At 41.5% G+C, this 23,650-nt stretch overlaps 1 protein-coding gene across 2 annotated transcripts in view; it reads left to right on the plus strand.

Annotated features, from left to right (window-relative positions):
* LOC137521174 (mucin-3B-like) overlaps positions 1 to 23,650 on the plus strand; it is a 164,443-nt gene that overhangs the window by 25,361 nt on the left and 115,432 nt on the right. For both annotated transcript variants that reach the window (XM_068240097.1, XM_068240096.1), the window contains 4 exons: positions 12,333 to 12,587; positions 20,854 to 21,114; positions 22,129 to 22,389; positions 22,473 to 22,733. In XM_068240097.1, the coding sequence (XP_068096198.1) occupies positions 12,333 to 12,587; positions 20,854 to 21,114; positions 22,129 to 22,389; positions 22,473 to 22,733 (1,038 nt within the window). The remainder of the gene's footprint in view (positions 1 to 12,332; positions 12,588 to 20,853; positions 21,115 to 22,128; positions 22,390 to 22,472; positions 22,734 to 23,650) is intronic.

Consider the following 23,650-nt stretch of genomic DNA (forward strand, 5'->3'; position numbering starts at 1 on the left):
GTGTGTGTGTGTGTGTGTGTGTGTGTGTGTTATCTACATTAGCCAGCTTTTCTCTGCTCTCTTATATTTTACAAGCTGGATAAATCCTCTGTTGTGAAAGGAGTCACATGCTGAGGAATTACAGACACGGGAAGAGCTGTCTGCAGGAAGAAACAATCAGCCTGTAACACTTCAGTGGGTGAGAGCTGCAGGGGGAAAGAAACACACAAATGATCTCTTGAGTTTCAAACAGAAAGCTGTATACAGCTTGCTTGTGCATGGATGTATTTTCTATGTGTGGACATACCGTACATCAACCTACTTCCTGTTTTGGTGGCCATTTTGTTTGTTTATAAACAAACTTTTTAGAACTGTTTTTGACTACTTTTAATGCGGCGGGGAGTGGCGAAATTGTGACAGAGTGGAATAGGAGATGTCCCCTAACGCACTGGTATGTTTACTTTTGTGCGATTTTAACAATACAGATTCTCTTTAATGCTTTGATAAATCTGGCCCACTGCTTTCACTGCAAACATGTGACCACCACAGGGTATGTATTTCTGGCTAAACACCTTGTGGTCCTACATTACTAGTCACCATTGCTAGGTTGTATACAGAACTTCATGTCACTGAATGCAATGTCCGGCTGCCAGATATAGATATTCTGTAGCATTCACTAAATTCCACCACAGACAAGCCACTGCCGTGCAACTCAGTTAGTTTGTATCTTATGAGAGACGTTGCTTTGCAAAGTAAGATCTCTAACTAACCACATGACTAGTGACTTATCCCCTGAAGTTTGCTGCCAAAATGTATTTAGGCTTTATTAAAGGAATACTATCGATTCACATATTTTTTTCTATTGACACAGGAATTTTTTGGGAAATGCTGCTAAGTACTGGTGTATACATTTTAGTAGCAACTTCTTTGTTTACTGTTAGCAAAATACATTCAAACTTTACTGACGCCAAAACTGATGGCTGACTGAGCCATGAAGAGAGGGGAAATTCCCCTCACACTTGATCAGTGAACTCTATGGGCTTGATTCACAAAGCGGTGCTAACCTACTTAGCACGTCTAAAGTCTTTAGACGCGCTAACCAGGGTGCTAAGTAGGTTAGCACCGGATTTCTCAATCAGATCGCGCACTAACTTTGCACACGCAAAGTTTTACGCACGCAAAGTTTTACGCGCGCTAAGTCCCATAGGCTTTGATGGGCACTTCGCGCGGAGCGCCCTGTGCTCTGTGCAGTACGCGCGTAAAATTTTATGCGCATAAAGTTTTGCGCGCGTAAAGTTTTATGCGCGAAAAGCTTGTTTAGACGTGCTAAGGGGGTTTTCACAGGCGTGCTAACAGTTAGCACCGCTTTGTGAATCAAGCCCTATGTGTAGCTCTGTGTGTGACAGAGAAGAGAGCTCCCAACAGCTGCAGCTCCTGTGTCCTGTGTTTCTGACTGACGTGTCTGAAGAGAGCAGAGGAAATGTAACTAATTGTCACAACTTTTCATACTGTTTATGCTTTCAGAGTTTGATATGTTTGATATTTGCTTTCTGTAGTCTGATATGCAACTCTGGCTGTGCATTGAAGCAGACACCCCTTCTGCAATTGATTTGGCCCAATATAGCTAAATCCTACCCTCAATAAATTACAGCTTTTGCCTCTGATATTTAACATGAAAAGTAGGAAAATGTTTGCACTTCTACTTAGACATTATTTGCACACTGTCATTTTAGAACACTTGGGTATCGATAGTATTCCTTTAATTAAGGCTTGCTGACTCACAAGCCACCATTCCTCATGGCATTTTAGTGTTGTGCACAATGATTCTGAAGTCTGCTCTGCTCTTTCTCCACATTCAAATGCGCCTTTCCTGATATCCTGATTTTTAACTCATGATTTACTTTTTCATATGGGAGCAAATCCTCTATATGAATGCAGAGAACCCAAGCAGAATATTATGCCTGGATTTCATTAAACTTTAGTAAATCTGTTCGTATCATAATATTAGATATCGCGTTAAGGTGAAACTGACTAAAAAATAATAATTCCACTTTCTATAATGGTAAACATTGTAGTAAAAGTTAAGATACAGGGATGTCTGAAATGTTACTTCCTAATTTGTGTAGACTTCTGGGTAATCCTTAGTAAAACTATGTAAAAAAAAATACTGGCACCATGGTTTCACACGAGCACAGCTTGAATCTTCAAATATCAGTCTGGAAGGCAATGGGATTTGAGTAGAAAGCTAACCAAGAACTAGCTATACCATTTCAAAGAAGGATACAGTGCAAAAATATTTGGTTATAGCAAACATCTATCTGCAGGTAGGGAAGGTGCAATTCACCCACTCAAAATGATTTGCATCTCCATGAATGTCCATCTCATCAGGGCTACATGGATTTTTCTAAGCCCATGTGGAGAAACAAAAGGGGAAATTGAGCGCCCACTATAGTGTAGTATGTAATGACCTGCATCCTCTATAATAATCTGTAAGTGTCCCTGTGTCATCAACAGAATGGCTGTGTGTCCCTGTTTTTTTTGTACTGCGCATGTGCACAGTACAGGCAACCATTGGGGCAGGATGACGGGCCAGGGAGCAGGGCGGCCGTGTGCGCGCAAGGGCGGCGGAGGCGGGTGTGCGCGGCGCCGCGGTATCAGTACCTAGAGCTCGTTTTTAAATGAGCTTAGGTAGACTAGTTGGTGAATAATATCCTATAGTGAAATAATACTCACAAGTGTTACTGCTGAGGCAGCCACAGTAAAGGCAGATGTGGAGATTAGACCTGTCCCACTTGGGTTAAGAAATCGCTCTCTGTGAAGAAAGTGGTGACACCCCTCCACCAAGGGTGGACAAAATATAGCAGATATTTGAAAAACAGAGGCACCAAGAAGAATAAAATACACTAAAACCAGTTTTAAAGTGGAACTGAAATTTCTATAAAAACAAACAGTTTCAATTACCTGTGGCTTCCTCAAGCCCCCAGCAGCCGTCCTGTCCCGCACCAGTCCTCCACAATCCTCCGTTCTCCCACTGCCAACTAGTTTAGTTACCGTTGACTTGTAAGTCAATGGCAACTGCGCCTGCGCACCCCGGGCCACGCGTAGCTTTCTTCATGTTCCCACACGCTATATCGTCTTGTGCTATTAGCATTTATATAGGAATCTGCAGTTCTGCTTTAAAATAGGAGGTAATGGTGGACTACTATTCATGATGACACAAATTGTCTTATTGTCTGATTCAGGTGAACAAAAAATCTTTATTGGCTCATACTCCACTGTGCTACGACGTGTTTCAATTGTAACACCAGCTTCATCAGGCAATTAAAGGAGTCACTGGGAGGCATAAAAAGTATGCTAAGAGATAAAGTAGATTCTAAAATGCATTGGTGTATAACACATAATGTATAACAACTAAAGACAACTAATAATAGCATGAAATTGATTCTGATGTGTATTCCATAAAAATGTCCACCTCATTTTTTTGTGGCAAAGTGTAATCAGCCTATGAAAGTGTCTTAAAGTGGATCCGAGATGAACATTTACTCATTGCATAATTGTGGTCCTTTCCTATTGTTTATAGGGCATTTCTCAAGCCAAATACTTTTTTTGTTTTGTTTTAATACCCTAATTCCCTATAAACTAATCAAGCTACGCCCACAGGTTTTCAGAGAGCCAAAGCACTGACAGTAGCAAGGGCTCATGGGAGCTCAGTCTGGGCAGGAGGAGGGGGGGGTATTACTAGCCAGAGATTTCAGAGGCAGAGGGGAGGAGGGGGGATTAGTCTTTTTTCACAGGCTAAGTGCTCAAGATGCAGATAAGCCTGCCTCTGTGTAATGTTTACAAACAACATGGCCGCTGTCATTGTATCACAGGAAGAAATATTCATATTCTATTAAAGCTGTTTCCAGCTAGATTTGCTGTGTAAACTTTCTAAACTTTAGATAATACAATACAATACAATAACATTTCTATAGCGCTTTTCTCCCATAGGACTCAAAGCGCTTAGGCTCTCTCAGATTCAGTAATTAGTAGGATGAAGTATTCACACAACAAAAGCTATATTTCTGCAAATGCCAGACTGAACAGGTGGGTTTTCAGTCTGGATTTAAACACGTCCAGGGATGGGGCTGTCCTGATCTGTTGAGGTAAGGAGTTCCAAAACGTAGGGGCAGCATGACAGAAGGCTCTGGGACCAAAAGTTTCCAAGTGGACTCTGGGTATGACTAGATTATTAGAACCTGTGGATCTGAGAATGCGGGGATTGCTACGCAGCTGTAACATATCTTTCATGTATCCAGGGCCTAGATTATTCAGGGATTTAAATGTCAGTAGGCCGATCTTGAATAGGACCCTCCATTCTATAGGTAGCCAGTAAAGGGAATGCAGGACTGGCGTTATGTGGCAGTGAAGGGGTTGGTTGGTTAGCAGTCTGGCAGCAGTATTCTGTATCAGCTGTAGGCGGTACAAGACCTTTTTTGGAAGGCCAGTGTAGAGAGCATTGCAGTAGTCCAGTCGGGATGTGATGAAGGCGTGGACTAAGGTTGGCAGATCTTCTGGGGGTATGAGGTGCTTGATTTTTGCAATGATAAGATATATAGATATAGATATATAGATAAGATATCTATACAATCTGTAGAAGTGCTATTAAGGTCTTCTTAATCTGTGTGTCAGGGTCTCTCCTGTAGCATGTTCTGTCGGTTGCAGTGGAACTGCAACTGAGCAGTTCTGACTTATCAGGCTTGCATTCGGTTGCGCATTCGCAATAAGTCTCATTGTCATTTGCAATCACTCTGCAGTTCAGAGCAGCTCAGGATGCTGTCATGATTCCTCCTATTGCTTGCTGCAGTTGAACTGCAGCCAGATAGCCCTGGATTTCCTACATGCATGCTGTTGCATAATATTGCATGTATTTGTTATAAGAAACCCTTTTCACAGTCAGCTAGCAGCTTGTAATCAAGCTAGCTCCGGATTGAGTAATTACCATTCAGCTGTGTGGGAATTTGCATGCCTGCATCCATTGGCTGATGTCCATATAAAAGTCTGCCTCCCATTTCAGACTCCGCCCAACATAGCGTACAGCTACTATGGTTGTCGTTGGGTCCATGCTGTGAAAGTTGTTATTGTAAATTGTATATTGCCTTGCTCTGTATTTTCCTGCCTACTGGACGTTTGCTGCACCCGCGGGGGTCAGTGAAGTCCACTATCCTGATAGCTTGGATTCTGCCATCACCACGTTGGTTGTTTCTGGGGACGTAACTATAGGCTGCGGTTGCTATTAGTTACACTCCTTCCTGTTTGTCTTGTTCATGCCAGTGTGGATGCTTGCTGGGGCAGTGATTAGTCGTGCAAGCATCCTGTCTGTATTCCTGTTGTCTGTCTTGTTATTTAGCCAGAGGCTCAGGCGGCAGTCATCCTGGGCAACAGTCAATCAGTCTGTCTGTTCGTTGTTTATCTTGTTTCTCAGATCATAGGCGGTGCGGCATCACACTGTGCAACCATTGTGTGTTGTTATATGTGGCGGTATCGGAAGACCAGAGCTGCAGTTGCTCTGGGCAATCTTGCTCCCTTGTTCATTACTCCTGTGGCAACCTGTGTAGCCTCTTCCATTACCCAGCTACATAGTCTTGTTGCTCTTGGTGGTAGGTCTGCTTTCTGCATCAGCTTGTATGCTTGCTCGCCTAAGTCCTGTTAGGGCCAGCTAGTGGTGTGCCAGGAAGAGACAGGTTGAGGGTCAGCTAGTAGCGTGCCAGGCAGGGTCAGCAGGTGAAGAGTGAGCCCTCCAGTCTTGAGCATACACGCTGACTCAGAAAGTATACCCCCCAGGTATTACACTGTGGCAGATTAGCAAAGGATTTGCACTTTTCTTAACTTTAGTGAAGTTCTAGAAATTCATGCTAACCTGCTGTTATTACGTAGGATTTAAGGAGTTTCTTATTATCCTGCAGAACAGTTCCCCCTGCTGGTTAGAAAAAAAAACTTTCCTTAAAGAGACTCTGTAACAAAAATGTCATCCTGTTTTCTACCATCCTACAAGTTCCTAAACCTTTTCTAATGTGCTCTGGCTTACTGCAGCACTTTCTACTATCACCGTCCCTGTAATAAATCAGCTTATCTATCCCCTGTCGGACTTGTCGCCCTGTGTCTGGAAGGCTGCCAACTCTTCAGTGTTGTTTATCTGCTATGCACGCCCCTCTCCAGGCCCCTCTATGCACACTCCCGTGTGTGTGTGTGTGTGTGTGTGTGTGTGTGTGTGTGTGTTATCTACATTAGCCAGCTTTTCTCTGCTCTCTTATATTTTACAAGCTGGATAAATCCTCTGTTGTGAAAGGAGTCACATGCTGAGGAATTACAGACACGGGAAGAGCTGTCTGCAGGAAGAAACAATCAGCCTGTAACACTTCAGTGGGTGAGAGCTGCAGGGGGAAAGAAACACACAAATGATCTCTTGAGTTTCAAACAGAAAGCTGTATACAGCTTGCTTGTGCATGGATGTATTTTCTATGTGTGGACATACCGTACATCAACCTACTTCCTGTTTTGGTGGCCATTTTGTTTGTTTATAAACAAACTTTTTAGAACTGTTTTTGACTACTTTTAATGCGGCGGGGAGTGGCGAAATTGTGACAGAGTGGAATAGGAGATGTCCCCTAACGCACTGGTATGTTTACTTTTGTGCGATTTTAACAATACAGATTCTCTTTAATGCTTTGATAAATCTGGCCCACTGCTTTCACTGCAAACATGTGACCACCACAGGGTATGTATTTCTGGCTAAACATCTTGTGGTCCTACATTACTAGTCACCATTGCTAGGTTGTATACAGAACTTCATGTCACTGAATGCAATGTCCGGCTGCCAGATATAGATATTCTGTAGCATTCACTAAATTCCACCACAGACAAGCCACTGCCGTGCAACTCAGTTAGTTTGTATCTTATGAGAGACGTTGCTTTGCAAAGTAAGATCTCTAACTAACCACATGACTAGTGACTTATCCCCTGAAGTTTGCTGCCAAAATGTATTTAGGCTTTATTAAAGGAATACTATCGATTCACATATTTTTTTCTATTGACACAGGAATTTTTTGGGAAATGCTGCTAAGTACTGGTGTATACATTTTAGTAGCAACTTCTTTGTTTACTGTTAGCAAAATACATTCAAACTTTACTGACGCCAAAACTGATGGCTGACTGAGCCATGAAGAGAGGGGAAATTCCCCTCACACTTGATCAGTGAACTCTATGGGCTTGATTCACAAAGCGGTGCTAACCTACTTAGCACGTCTAAAGTCTTTAGACGCGCTAACCAGGGTGCTAAGTAGGTTAGCACCGGATTTCTCAATCAGATCGCGCACTAACTTTGCACACGCAAAGTTTTACGCACGCAAAGTTTTACGCGCGCTAAGTCCCATAGGCTTTGATGGGCACTTCGCGCGGAGCGCCCTGTGCTCTGTGCAGTACGCGCGTAAAATTTTATGCGCATAAAGTTTTGCGCGCGTAAAGTTTTATGCGCGAAAAGCTTGTTTAGACGTGCTAAGGGGGTTTTCACAGGCGTGCTAACAGTTAGCACCGCTTTGTGAATCAAGCCCTATGTGTAGCTCTGTGTGTGACAGAGAAGAGAGCTCCCAACAGCTGCAGCTCCTGTGTCCTGTGTTTCTGACTGACGTGTCTGAAGAGAGCAGAGGAAATGTAACTAATTGTCACAACTTTTCATACTGTTTATGCTTTCAGAGTTTGATATGTTTGATATTTGCTTTCTGTAGTCTGATATGCAACTCTGGCTGTGCATTGAAGCAGACACCCCTTCTGCAATTGATTTGGCCCAATATAGCTAAATCCTACCCTCAATAAATTACAGCTTTTGCCTCTGATATTTAACATGAAAAGTAGGAAAATGTTTGCACTGCTACTTAGACATTATTTGCACACTGTCATTTTAGAACACTTGGGTATCGATAGTATTCCTTTAATTAAGGCTTGCTGACTCACAAGCCACCATTCCTCATGGCATTTTAGTGTTGTGCACAATGATTCTGAAGTCTGCTCTGCTCTTTCTCCACATTCAAATGCACCTTTCCTGATATCCTGATTTTTAACTCATGATTTACTTTTTCATATGGGAGCAAATCCTCTATATGAATGCAGAGAACCCAAGCAGAATATTATGCCTGGATTTCATTAAACTTTAGTAAATCTGTTCGTATCATAATATTAGATATCGCGTTAAGGTGAAACTGACTAAAAAATAATAATTCCACTTTCTATAATGGTAAACATTGTAGTAAAAGTTAAGATACAGGGATGTCTGAAATGTTACTTCCTAATTTGTGTAGACTTCTGGGTAATCCTTAGTAAAACTATGTAAAAAAAAATACTGGCACCATGGTTTCACACGAGCACAGCTTGAATCTTCAAATATCAGTCTGGAAGGCAATGGGATTTGAGTAGAAAGCTAACCAAGAACTAGCTATACCATTTCAAAGAAGGATACAGTGCAAAAATATTTGGTTATAGCAAACATCTATCTGCAGGTAGGGAAGGTGCAATTCACCCACTCAAAATGATTTGCATCTCCATGAATGTCCATCTCATCAGGGCTACATGGATTTTTCTAAGCCCATGTGGAGAAACAAAAGGGGAAATTGAGCGCCCACTATAGTGTAGTATGTAATGACCTGCATCCTCTATAATAATCTGTAAGTGTCCCTGTGTCATCAACAGAATGGCTGTGTGTCCCTGTTTTTTTTGTACTGCGCATGTGCACAGTACAGGCAACCATTGGGGCAGGATGATGGGCCAGGGAGCAGGGCGGCCGTGTGCGCGCAAGGGCGGCGGAGGCGGGTGTGCGCGGCGCCGCGGTATCAGTACCTAGAGCTCGTTTTTAAATGAGCTTAGGTAGACTAGTTGGTGAATAATATCCTATAGTGAAATAATACTCACAAGTGTTACTGCTGAGGCAGCCACAGTAAAGGCAGATGTGGAGATTAGACCTGTCCCACTTGGGTTAAGAAATCGCTCTCTGTGAAGAAAGTGGTGACACCCCTCCACCAAGGGTGGACAAAATATAGCAGATATTTGAAAAACAGAGGCACCAAGAAGAATAAAATACACTAAAACCAGTTTTAAAGTGGAACTGAAATTTCTATAAAAACAAACAGTTTCAATTACCTGTGGCTTCCTCAAGCCCCCAGCAGCCGTCCTGTCCCGCACCAGTCCTCCACAATCCTCCGTTCTCCCACTGCCAACTAGTTTAGTTACCGTTGACTTGTAAGTCAATGGCAACTGCGCCTGCGCACCCCGGGCCACGCGTAGCTTTCTTCATGTTCCCACACGCTATATCGTCTTGTGCTATTAGCATTTATATAGGAATCTGCAGTTCTGCTTTAAAATAGGAGGTAATGGTGGACTACTATTCATGATGACACAAATTGTCTTATTGTCTGATTCAGGTGAACAAAAAATCTTTATTGGCTCATACTCCACTGTGCTACGACGTGTTTCAATTGTAACACCAGCTTCATCAGGCAATTAAAGGAGTCACTGGGAGGCATAAAAAGTATGCTAAGAGATAAAGTAGATTCTAAAATGCATTGGTGTATAACACATAATGTATAACAACTAAAGACAACTAATAATAGCATGAAATTGATTCTGATGTGTATTCCATAAAAATGTCCACCTCATTTTTTTGTGGCAAAGTGTAATCAGCCTATGAAAGTGTCTTAAAGTGGATCCGAGATGAACATTTACTCATTGCATAATTGTGGTCCTTTCCTATTGTTTATAGGGCATTTCTCAAGCCAAATACTTTTTTTGTTTTGTTTTAATACCCTAATTCCCTATAAACTAATCAAGCTACGCCCACAGGTTTTCAGAGAGCCAAAGCACTGACAGTAGCAAGGGCTCATGGGAGCTCAGTCTGGGCAGGAGGAGGGGGGGGTATTACTAGCCAGAGATTTCAGAGGCAGAGGGGAGGAGGGGGGATTAGTCTTTTTTCACAGGCTAAGTGCTCAAGATGCAGATAAGCCTGCCTCTGTGTAATGTTTACAAACAACATGGCCGCTGTCATTGTATCACAGGAAGAAATATTCATATTCTATTAAAGCTGTTTCCAGCTAGATTTGCTGTGTAAACTTTCTAAACTTTAGATAATACAATACAATACAATAACATTTCTATAGCGCTTTTCTCCCATAGGACTCAAAGCGCTTAGGCTCTCTCAGATTCAGTAATTAGTAGGATGAAGTATTCACACAACAAAAGCTATATTTCTGCAAATGCCAGACTGAACAGGTGGGTTTTCAGTCTGGATTTAAACACGTCCAGGGATGGGGCTGTCCTGATCTGTTGAGGTAAGGAGTTCCAAAACGTAGGGGCAGCATGACAGAAGGCTCTGGGACCAAAAGTTTCCAAGTGGACTCTGGGTATGACTAGATTATTAGAACCTGTGGATCTGAGAATGCGGGGATTGCTACGCAGCTGTAACATATCTTTCATGTATCCAGGGCCTAGATTATTCAGGGATTTAAATGTCAGTAGGCCGATCTTGAATAGGACCCTCCATTCTATAGGTAGCCAGTAAAGGGAATGCAGGACTGGCGTTATGTGGCAGTGAAGGGGTTGGTTGGTTAGCAGTCTGGCAGCAGTATTCTGTATCAGCTGTAGGCGGTACAAGACCTTTTTTGGAAGGCCAGTGTAGAGAGCATTGCAGTAGTCCAGTCGGGATGTGATGAAGGCGTGGACTAAGGTTGGCAGATCTTCTGGGGGTATGAGGTGCTTGATTTTTGCAATGATAAGATATATAGATATAGATATATAGATAAGATATATAGACAAGTTACTTGTTATAGTTAGTTTTTCATCTCGGATCCGCTTTAAGTTTGGGAGGGGGGAGGGTACACAAAGGATTGATATATATATAAAAATATCAATAAAATATTTATAGATCACTCAATGGGTATTACTTAATGAAAATAAAAATACACTTTACTATCACTATTAGATACAGGAATCCACCGCCACATGATTATGAACCAAAATGCGCAAAAAGTCAGGAACCTAAATCTTCATTATTTCACTGTGTATGGGAATGTCCCATAATCTCTTCTTTTGGGATTCGATTTGCATGCTGATCCAGAAAATGTGTGGGAAGAACATTTCAAAGGATCCACAATTATTTTTATTTAATTACTGTAAGCCTGTGGATATTGCTGATCCTAAAGACCTACTGAACATATTGGTACACACGGTGCTCACAGCAGCCAGAAAAGTGATCTTTAATAGGTGGATTTTTCCGGTAACACCTAGAATTGGTAAGGTAAAGAAAGTATTGAGATTCCTTTTTGAGAAGGAAAAATTCACAACATTGGCGCACAGAAGTAAATATACTAAAATATTGTTTACAAAATGGAAAAAATGTATTATATTCTACTATACTAAGCAAGAAATTAATATTATAATGGATCCATTCAAGTATACAGAATGGTACTGTGTGGAACAATTGAACGGTACGTTAGGGAAGCTTGAATGTACAAGTGTTTATAAAATATTTTACATGGTATAGATATTATAGAATACAAGAGTGAAAAGTGAGACCTAAAAAAAATAAATTTCAATCTAATTGAATCACCCCTTCTGCATAGTAATACTGTGTTTTATGTTTCTACAGCTACGTAGGCGGTTACGTTTTTTGAGGGGTTTGAGGGGAGGGAAGGTTGGGAGGGAGAAAAAAAAAAAGAAAAAAATGGACTTGGGACTCTAATAATCCTAAAGCATATCAAACATGTCCTTATTGATATTTGCATTGAATTTAACCTCTGTGAATGTAGACATGTATATTTATTTTTGTTACGATGCCCTTTGTCCTAATAAAAATGTGTTTAAAAAAAAAAAATACACTTTACATGGTTATTAAAAGATACATGATTGGTTGTAGAGTGGTTACAACCACTTTATAAATAGTGATATATAGTGGTTGAGGTCGTAGGATCATAGCAAATTTCATCTTCATCATTTGCCATCTATTTGATGATATGACCATAGTAAGTAGATTTCATCACTGTGTACAGAGTTTCAGTACATGAACTGGTATATGTTGTTCCTAGCAGCAGAGTGAATTGGCATACTGATTCCGATATTTGCTCCACTTATCGACCAAATACTATTTTACCCAAAGTCCTTAACAAACTCCTAGCATCAGGAAAGTACACTTTACTTTGCTTGTCAAACCATGGCAGGTTGATTACCATGTCAAATACATTTATTTTTTTTTAATAAAAAACAATTTCCTGTTAATACACTAAACGATATGTGATATCATGTGTTTGTGATGAATTACTTTCTTCATTTTTCAGTTCCATGCCCTCCAGTAAATCTAGGAGCCAATGTTACTTTTGGTCTGGTTGTCACTTTCTGGGCAGCAGCGTCTGGTGCTGGGAACTACACCGCAACAGTAACTGGAGATGATGGAAACACCCACATATGTCATTCGTCTAATACTTCATGTGTGATGTCGGATCTGATGTGTGGCCACAATTACTCTATGACAGTGACAACCAATGGAGAACAGTGCAGCAGTACAGTCAGTCAAAATTATAGCTTTAAAACAGGTGAGGAACACACATTAGTTGCTATAGTTATGAGCCAATCAGCTTGGAGATGAGATGAAAGCATCTTATTCTTATTATCCAAACTCTTATTTTCTAATTTAACAAACAGAGCTAAAGGCAAAGTACACGGTGGTTGGTATAGTACAATAACTTACAATCAGAATATATGTTGCTCACACACTTGGCAACCTCAATGAGTAATCATAGGAGGAATTGAGTGAGGTAAGGGCCATGAACTCCTTTGCATATGTGATTCCAAACAGCGTATTCCACTTTAAAATCAACTTTATGAGGTTTTCAGGACCCTTACCAAACTCACCGGAAAATGGTGACCACTGTTAGACTGGTCTGCTGCGCTTTATACCAGGACACCTCCGCATCAGTAACCCTAGTTCATCCGATCTCAATGCAACCAAGATGCTATTGCAGACACCTCAAATGCAAGAAATTTCCATAGCGTAATACCATCAAACACTACAAATCTGTATTCATTAAAATGCACTCACATATTCCAGAAGTTTTTACAAGGTTTAGAGTTTTGTGTGCTCTCCCCAGTTGCCTCTGCTAAACTGGTCCAGTTAGCATCTCTCCTCTGCTCACCATATATATCTATAAGCCCCCCGACATGTTTCGTCACTCCTCGTGACTCATCAGGGGGTTAGACACAGACCAGGCTATTTACCACTCCTCCTCAGTTTGTGATTGGATGCCTCCCTCCTCTGTCTCTGCTGCCAATTATCTAATGCTCGAACCCCCTTTCACTCGCCGCTGTTATGTATCGGAGATTCCACTTACATAGTTTTGCATGATAGTATATAGAAAAAATGAGTAAAACTGGTTCTATATAAAAGAAACGCTTATTCCATGTAAAATATAAAATATACTAGGTGACATAATAATATTACACATCCTATTAAGTCTGTTATTCCTACCATGAACAATAATGGTCCCCACACACCTTCAATCACAATTGGTCATGCATTTTTTTTTTAATATATGCTTGTTTTACTCCACAATATTGGTACAAATAAAGTCAATCCTATATTTATTTGCCTACTTAGATATAAATTCAGGCTAATTATTCGCTACAAAACAATTTAAATACAGGTCTATATTATGACCTGGCTACATGCATCCCTTGTTATAAATCCATTTTGTCGCTTTCATTGAGACCTCCCTGGTTTTATTACAACCCCTCCAGTTATATTTTACCCTCTCAATTCCACAGAAGTAAAGGGCTTTGGGTCACTAGCTTAAAATGCTCTGACACACTATGTCCAGTGAAGGACAGCGAAGTGAAGCTGGAGATACCCTCAGTATTAGGTTGCCACAGTGCAAGTAGATAGAGGTGCTCCCAGTATAGGTAGGCAGGGGGCCCCCCATTATAGGTTGCTGGACTACCTCCCCAATGTAGGTAGCCCCTCAAGTACAAGTAGCCCCAAGTAAAGATAGTCAGATAACCCGCCAAAGTATAACTAGCCAGATAAGCCCCCCAGTATAGGTATCCCCCAAAAGTATAGCTAGCCAGATAAGCTCAGAGACCCCATGCTCACAGTTTCCCTCCTTGGCTGGTAGGTAGGCAGGTAGCCTAATGGTCTCCCTGTACAGCAGTGGCCGGTAGTAGTGCCCCCACTTCATAGTTACTGCGTCGGCATGCAGATTTTGGGAATCGGCAGTCTTCAGCAGCAGCCAGCACTGTTCTTTCTCGCAAAGTGGTGGAGGCAGAATGGATGGGCGCCATTATGTCATACTGCCTATTGTAAAACCAAAAATTGGACAAGCACCATCAGATAAGCATAATCATAAATCCAAAAAGGATCACTAGTACTCAAAATATTTTGTGGCCATGCAGAATGACTAACAAAGTATAATGTATAAGGCTGGGCTCCCACTAGACCGGATCCGCAACAGAGAGTTCACAGCGTATCTAGAGCAAATATGAACTATGCCCCCTCGCATATCCTTTGCCATGTTACCACTGCTCACCAATGTGCATCCATTCTGTTGTCGCCACCGCCGTTCGGGTCCTCTGTGCTGCTGCCATTGGATTGCTCTGAGCATCCTGTTTAGTAACATCAACCAATAGGAGCCTGCTTCCGCCCGGGTTTTGAGATATATATACAGTGGCTTGCAAAAGTATTTGGCCCCCTTGAAGTTTTCCACATTTTGTCACATTACTGCCACAAACATGAATCAATTTTATTGGAATTCCACATGAAAGACCAATACAAAGTGGTGTACACATGAGAAGTGGAACGAAAATCATACATCATTCCAAACATTTTTTTACAAATAAATAACTGCAAAGTGGGGTGTGCGTAATTATTTGGCCCCCTGAGTCAATACTTGGCAGAACCACCTTTTGCTGCTAATACAGCTGCCAGTCTTTAAGGGTATGTCTCTACCAGCTTTGCACATCTAGAGACTGAAATCCTTGCCCATTCTTCTTTGCAAAACTGCTCCAGCTCAGTCCGATTAGATGGACAGCGTTTGTGAACAGCAGTTTTCAGATCTTGCCACAGATTCTTGATTGGATTTAGATCTGGACTTTGACTGGGCCATTCTAACACATGGATATGTTTTGTTTTAAACCATTCCAATGTTGCCCTGGCTATATGTTTAGGGTCATTGTCCCGCTGGAAGGTGAACCTCCACCCCAGTCTCAAGTCTTTTGCAGTCTCCAAGAGGTTTTCTTCCAAGTTTGCCCTGTATTTGGCTCCATCCATCTTCCCATCAACTCTGACCAGCTTCCCTGTCCCTGCTGAAGAGATGCACCCCCCGAGCATGATGCTGCCACCTCCATATTTGACAGTGGGGATGGTGTGTTCAGAGTGATGTGCAGTATTACTTTTCCTCCACACATAGCGTTTTGCATTTTGGCCAAAAAGTTCCATTTTGGTCTCATCTGACCAGAGCACCTTCTTCCACATGGTTGCTGTGTCCCCCACATGGCTTGTGGCAAACTGCAAACGGGACTTCTTAAGCTTTCTGTTAACAATGCCTTTCTTCTTGCCACTCTTCCATAAAGGCCAACTTTGTACAGTGCATGACTAATAGTTGCCCTATGGACAGAGTCTCCCACCTGAGCTGTAGATCTCTGCAGCTCGTCCAGAGTCACCATGGGCCTCTTGACTGAATTTCTGATCAACGCTCTCCTTGTTCGGCCTGTGAGTTTAGGTGGACGGCCTTGTCTTGGTAGGTTTACACAGTGGCGTATCTGGGTAAAATAGCGCCTATGGCAAACACTTAAATTGCGCCCCCCGGCCCCGCCCCCAAGAAGAGTCTCATTCCCCCATAATAAAAGCAGCCAGGTGCCTCAAGATAAGAAGTTAAATAGCCAGGTGCCTCAAGATAATTAAGTAGCAGTGTCCCCTATATACATAATTTGAGTAGATATGTTCCACAGACAATAGCATTAAGAAGGCACATGTGCTCCTAGATATCAATATAAGGTATAGTTATATGTGCAAGCCACATTTGAAAAGTGCTCATCTAAGGACAGTTACTGGCATGACTATGTACTCTGTAAAGTGTTGCAGAAGATGTCAGGGCTATATAAATACAGTACATAATAATAATATGGTAGGACATTAGACTAGGACTATGGAAGGATTAGATTGTGAGCTCCTCTGAGGACAGTCAGTGGCATGACTATGTACTCTGTAATGTGCTGCAGAAGATTTCAGTGCTATATAAATACATAATAATAATAATATGACTGGACATTAGACTATGACTATGGCAGGATTAGAGTGTGAGCTCCTCTGAGGACAGTCAGTGACATGACTATGTACTCTGTAATGTGCTGCAGAATATGTCAGTGCTATATAAATACATAATAATAATATGGCAGGACATTAGACTATGACTATGGTATGATTAGATTGTGAGCTCCTCTGAGGACAGTCAGTGGCATGACTATGTACTCTGTAAAGTGCTGTAGGAGATGTCAGTGCTATATAAATACATAATAATAATATGGTAGGACATTACACTATGACTGTGGTAGGATTAGATTGTGAGCTTCTCTGAGGACAGTCAGTGACATGACTATGTACTCTGTAAAGTGCTGCAGAAGAAGATGTCAGTGCTATATAAATACATAATAATAATATGGTAGGACATTAGACTATGGCTATGGTGGGATTAGTGTGAGCTCCTCTGAGGACAGTCAGTGACATGACTATGTACTCTGTAAAGTGCTGCAGAAGGTGTGTGTGTGTGGGGGGGGGGAGGGAGCAATGGAACTAAATGCAGCTACTGATGGAACAATTTCCTGAAAGAATCTCCAAAAATCGGCTGGCTGGGAGGCGGGAGCAATAGGAATGTGATGTGTACCTTTTTAAGGGCGGTGCAACAGATGGGGGGGGGGGGGGTTAAGGGAAGCAGGGAGAGCAAGTTGAGGAAATGGGCAATAAGAAGTGTTGGAAAAGCGGGGGGGGGGGGGGGGGGGGACGACGACACAAGTGAGGGCAAAAAAAAAAAGAGAGAGAGAGAAGGAAGGGTGGGAGATAAGGATGTGGAGGAACAGACTGTGTGGAAAGGGAGAAATCACACCAAGGCAATCTTCACCAGCCCCGTTGGGCAGGAACATCACACCACAATTATGCTGCACAGTACAGGAGAGAGAGGGGGCAGAGCACATGCTGGAAGCAGAGAGAGGACAGGAAGTAATCAGCATAATAATCTTATCTATATTGTAGGGAGCTGCCTCTCTCTGCTCCGGTAACTTCACACACATGGTTATCAGCTTCCCCACGGCTCATCTCCTGCCTGTCTGTGTCACTCGGCTGCAGCTACGCAGACTCTTGTTCTCCTCTATGTTCCATCCCCCATCAGCCCCAGCGGCAGCAGCAGGGCTCCACACAGCCAATCAGGAGGGGGATATGAGCAGTGTCTACGTTGCCTGGGCGACATAAGCTGTAGAGAGGTGAATGGGACCCGACAAGTGTCTCCTTCTGCTGCGCGGCCCTGGCGGCCAGCTAAAACACCGCCATGGGAAGGGGCCAGGAGGTGATCAGACCTGGCTGGGAGGGAGAGAGGGGATTCTCTTATTTATGCGCCCCCTGGGAGGTGAGTGACAAGGGCGCCTATAGCAGGAGCCCCATGTGCACGCCTCCAGATCCGCCTCTGGGTTTACAGTTGTGCCATACTCCCATTTCTGAATGATCGCTTGAACAGTGCTCCATGGGATGTTCAAGGCTTTGGAAATCTTTTTGTAGCCTAAGCCTGCTTTAAATTTCTCAATAACTTGATCCCTGACCTGTCTTGTGTGTTCTTTGGACTTCACGGTGTTGTTGCTCCAAATATTCTCTTAGACAACCTCTGAGGCCCTCACGGAGCAGCTGTATTTGTACTGACATTAGATTGCACACAGGTGCACTCTATTTAGTCATTAGCACTCATCAGGCAATGTCTATAGGCAACTGACTGCACTCAGATCAAAGACTGAATAATTATGCACACACCACTTTGCAGTTATTTATTTGTAAGAAATGTTTGGAATCATGTATGATTTTCGTTCCACTTCTCCCGTGTACACCACTTTGTATTGGTCTTTCATGTGGAATTCCAATAAAATTGATCCATGTTTGTGGCAGTAATATGTCAAAATGTGGAAAACTTCAAGGGGGCTGAATACTTTTGCAACCCACTGTGTATGTATATATATATATATATATATATATATATATATATATATATATATATATATATATATATATATATATATATATATATATATATATATTGAGTATGTATATATATATATATATATAGTAGCTTTTTCTGCAAGCACATTCCCATTTTCTGCGTGCCATTCTCCTCTTCTTCCTCCTTCATCTGCTTCCCGTTCCCCGGTGATCATGTCCCCCGGCATATCCCTCTGATGACGCTACGTGCTCCCTGGTGTCAGGCGCACGCAACATTAGACAACAAATTCTATTTTTTGTATTGGCTTCAATACAAGCATCTGTATTGGATTCAATATAAAACATTCTATGTGTAAAAAAAAAAAAAAAAAAAAAATTATAAGCAACCTACTAAGTAAAACAAATAAATCAAATAAAAATATTTTGAATAAAAAAAATAAATAATAAAGTGCTTTTTTAAATATTGTACACATGCTTGTGGACAGCTTGACAGACCGTAACTTGCAAGTGGTCTGCAAAAAAAGTTTACAATATAAAGAAACACTTACAATTTTTTTTTCCACTTTTGGTGCAGAGATTGCAGGGGAATTAACCTCTTGATGACCAGCTAACGCCGATTGGCGTAAACTGGTCGTCTGCGGGTTTCCATGGAAACGGCTGCTCGATCGAGCGGCCTTTCCATGTCCGTTCACGGAGGGTGATTGCGGCTCTCCGGCAAAATGTAATTGATTGATTGGCCGGGGATCGCCGGCATATGATAGGCTGAAGCCTATCCTACAATGCGCAGGATGGGTACCCGTCCTGCGCAGCTCATACAGGGAGAGGGAGGGACTGAGAGGACGGGAGCGCCGAAAACGCTGCGGAGGGGGGCTTTGAAGAGCCCCCCCCCCGCAAATCACAGCAAGCCGGCGGCGATCAGACCCCCCCAGCAGGACATCCCCCTAGTGGGGAAAAAAGGGGGTAAGTCTGATCGCCCTGGCTCTATCCTGATCTGTGCTGCAGGCTGGAGAGCCCACGCAGCACAGATCAGGCAATAATCCCCTGGTCGTCAAGTGGTTAAAAGCCGGGGAGGTTAAACGTTGTTGCTACTATGACTTTACTGTATGTTAGGCTGCTTCTTTTACATCAATTACATTTTTCTGTAAATTCAACAGTCAATTCAAACAAGGCCAAACAAGGGTACTTAAAAGTTTAGAGTGATAGTGTTTGAGATGAAATAACTTATAGCCCATTGACACAGGTTGTCTATTTTAAATAAATAGGACTCATTTCACACTGTGGTGGTTTACTGGTAATTCTGTGTCAATGACCTCCCTGAACACAGAGGTAGTTGGGACATGGGACACAGCTGCACTCTTCCTGCCTTACTCCTATTAAACACAGCCTTTCCACTTCCCCTTCTGGGACACCTGAAATGACATACTGAGAGAGAGGCACAGCAATATCCCCAACTTGTGAATAGGCCCGTAGTTAGTACTAAAAGTGATAATCAAACTGTGCCAATTTTTTTCACAGCAAATACATTCATTTTGATGAGTGTTAAGAGCCATCGACCATTATTCAATTCACCATTTCTCCTAAGTGATACTTTAACACGTTCGCAATAGAATGTTTTTTAAGCCACCAGCAAGCAAGAAAATACTCCAAATAATTTTGATAGTAGTTTTTCACTTAAATTATGGTTCCGGTATTTATGTTAAAGGACCACTGTCACAAAATTCATTAAATTTAAAATACATGTAAATACATACAGATAATAAGTAAGTTTCTTCCAGAGTAAAATGAGCCATAAATGACTTTTCTCATATGTTACTGTCACTTACAGTAGGTAGTAGAAATCTGACAGAACCAACAGGTTTTCCACTAGCCCATCTCCTCATGGGGAATTCTCAGGTTTTTTTTATTAGTTTTGAGTACTTGGTGAATGGCAGTTGCTCAGTCCAACTGTCAAAAAAGTGTGCAGTGAGCAGGTATAAATTCTTTTCAGTGAATGTCTTTATAAAGAATAAAAGCCTTGCTGAGAATCCCCATGAAGAGATGGACTAGTTCAAAACCTGTAGGTTCTGTCAGATTTCTACTACCTAATGTAAGTGACAGCAACATAGGAGAAAGGTAATTTATGGCTCAGTTTACTCTGGAAGAAACATACTTCTGATTTTTATATGTTTACATGTATTTTAAATTTTACAATTTTTCCCGATATTGGTCCTTAAAACAGAAGATGAAAAATGATCTCCTAGGAGAAAACTCAGGAGAAAAAGGTGAATTGAATCAGGGCCCTTGTGCCCAGCACAGGATAAAGCACGACTTTCACTCATTCCATTTCCACCCCGTATTTGCCTAGATAAGAAATGTATGTAGAAATGCTGTTTTCTTTACGTTTTTCATTGTTTAGTCTACACACACTCATATGCTTTCAGTTTCATAAAACAGAAGTAATTAACCATTCTCCCTATAGATTTGAATGACATTATATGGTACTAACAGGATTAACAGTATTTTGATGTACAGCCCACTCTTCCTATTCAATACACTTACATAACTGTAAGAAGTAGTAGATTATTGAATTACACTTTTTTGGATCATATTTATGTTATTTTCCTTTCCTTCCACAGCTCCTTGTGCGCCACAAAATTTGCAGACACAAATAGACTGTGTGACTAACTCAGTGACAGTGTCATGGAACAGCAGTCTGGGGGCTGATTACTACACCTTGGTAGCTGTTGGGACAAATGGGGAATATCATGTTTGTAATTCCACAGGTACATCTTGTGTCTTCACTAACTTAACGTGTGGATTATCCTATGTGGTGAATGCCACAGCAAGCAATGATGTGTGCAGCAGTGACCCCACTCTTCCTATTCCTTTCATAACTGGTAGGTGTACCATAATTTAGCATTACTGTACAATCATTAAAACACACACATATTGTTATTTATCCTAATTCTGTGTAGGTGGTCAGTGGGGTATATTTTGTCTACTGCTGTACTTTAAAAATGAACATTATTGTAATGCACCATTGTTTTTTATTGAAATTATTATGTATTTTCAGTGAGGTCAGAATTTATAGCTGTATCTTTTAATCTGACTTTCTCAGAATTTGTTCTTGATATTTCCATTATTGCCAGAGAACTCTATCTATCTTGTTTTGATAAGTCTAAATAGGAGAGATATGAAAAATTGCTTGCAAATTGATATTTTCTTTCAAAAAGGGTCCCTATAGTGTTTCATTATTACTGCTGGCAAAATACACCATTTGAGGTTAAGCTCCATACCATGCCTGATGCATGAAAGGCTGCGCAGACAGCGCACACCAATTTTACCGGTACTAATGCCAGAGGAGCAATGAGTGGCACAACGAGCATTACCATAGTAATGCACGTATTAACCCGGAAACGTATGTGGTGCTAATAGAGTAACAGATTATCACTTGTAATCCACGAATGTAATATGGGCTCTCCTCTCTTTCTGCTGATGTGCAGCCTACTTACTGTGGGTCTCTCCTGTACTGGGCTCCTGCAACAACTTGGCACAAGGTTTGCAGCTCAGTCTTATGGTGCCTATTCATGGTACATTTTGTAATTTTTTTTTGGGTTAGATAATTTAGTTCAGTTATTCCGTTAGATCGAATATATAGATTTTTCCAACATGTCTGATTGGATTTTTATTGGAAAAACCGCATGATTGTTCGTTTTTCTTGATCGACAAAAAAAAATAATTCTTTTTAACTCTCATTCGATTCGATCATTTTGGTCGAATAAACGGGAAAATCAAACGCTTTTATTGTACTGTGTATGGGCACCATTAATGTGACTACTGAATAAAGTAATAATAATTGTGTTGAAAGATTCTGAGTGGACTTATGACATAATTGCATTTTGCCTTTTCAGCCCCCTGCGTTCCAGTCCTGCAGCCGCCAGAACTTAACTGCAATGACAATTCTGTTTCAATATACTGGAACCAAACTTTAGGTGCAGTCAGTTATGTCTCTAATGTCACCAGCCCAGGAGTACAGGCTCTTTTCTGTCAAACAGAAAACACCAGCTGCATAATAAGAAACCTAACATGTGGACAGAACTACAGCGTGACAGTGACAGCCATCAATGCTCAGGGTGGGGGCCCAGCTACTGCCCCACTTACACTAATAACTGGTAACATTTACATTGTTTTGTTTGCAATATAACTGTTTTGGTGGAACGCATAGCATTTCTGAGGAAAATGTTTATCATTACAGCTCCTTGCCAACCTCAGAATGTCATCACAAAAATGAATTGCCAGAATTCCTCAACACTTCTGAGCTGGGATGTTGCTCCTGGAGCTCTGAGGTATCAGGCCATTCTAATGGAGTTTGGTGTGCAGCATTTTATGTGTAATAGCACTGGACAGACTTGTGAAATCCCTGCGCTGCCCTGTGGAAAGAGCTACAATGTGACAGTGACAGCATTCAATGGAGGATGCCAGAGTTCACCAAGCTCTCAGACCACACTTTGCACAGGTAACAAAATGTAGTATTTTCTTAGGTCTCACAGACTTTTTCAATATATACTTTAAAAAGCTAGTTTTCTTCCCAGTTAATAGAAAGAGTACCAGCTTCGGCATATGTGATTCATCTCTTATTGGTTGTATTTTTTTTCCTTTTTTCCTGTGCATTACCTTATATTATGCTTTATTATATTTATATTATGTTTGTTCATACCTATTTTGAAAATATAATACAAATGAAAATATATAACAAAAATCAGTGCCGCACACCCTGATAGCAATATCTTGTATATTTCATCCAAACTATGGATCAAATATGTGATGAGCAAGTGGAGGAAAAGCTACTAGAGGGGAATAACAATATATGCAAGGTAATGTCAAGTAAAAAAATGGAGGGAATCTCATTTGCTGCTTATGTTTCAAGCAAACTATGCTTTCAGTATAAAATATGCCACCCCTCCTTAACATTATACTAATACTTGCCCCACAGTGCACTGATTTGCTGCACTGTGTCTGTCAGGACTTGCCCCTAGATACAAAGTCTTTGGGACAGGATAGCCTATTTTCTGCACAAAATTTGTGAAGGCAATAAATAGGACACCGATGTTGTAACTCTTCAACTTTGTTGAGCCCTCGCAGAGTGGGGACACACCAACTTCGTTCCCAGACATTTCACAACTCATCTTACTGGCTGCCCAAAAAGCCATGTTCAACAGATGTATCTACCCTATTCCACCCTCCATTTCAGATCTACAAGATTAACTTGCATACCTCCTGAAGCTTGACAGGCTGGATGCCACCCTGAACATTGAAAGGGCTGGGAGGATTGGAGATAGGAGGTTCCTCTTAAACTAACATCCTCTGGTAACAAGTGCCCCTGCCTTTACAATACTTTGACCCCTCATTGAACTTTTATTAGATATGGGGAAA

This window comes from Hyperolius riggenbachi, chromosome 6, assembly GCF_040937935.1.
Source record: "Hyperolius riggenbachi isolate aHypRig1 chromosome 6, aHypRig1.pri, whole genome shotgun sequence".
NCBI lineage: Eukaryota > Metazoa > Chordata > Amphibia > Anura > Hyperoliidae > Hyperolius > Hyperolius riggenbachi.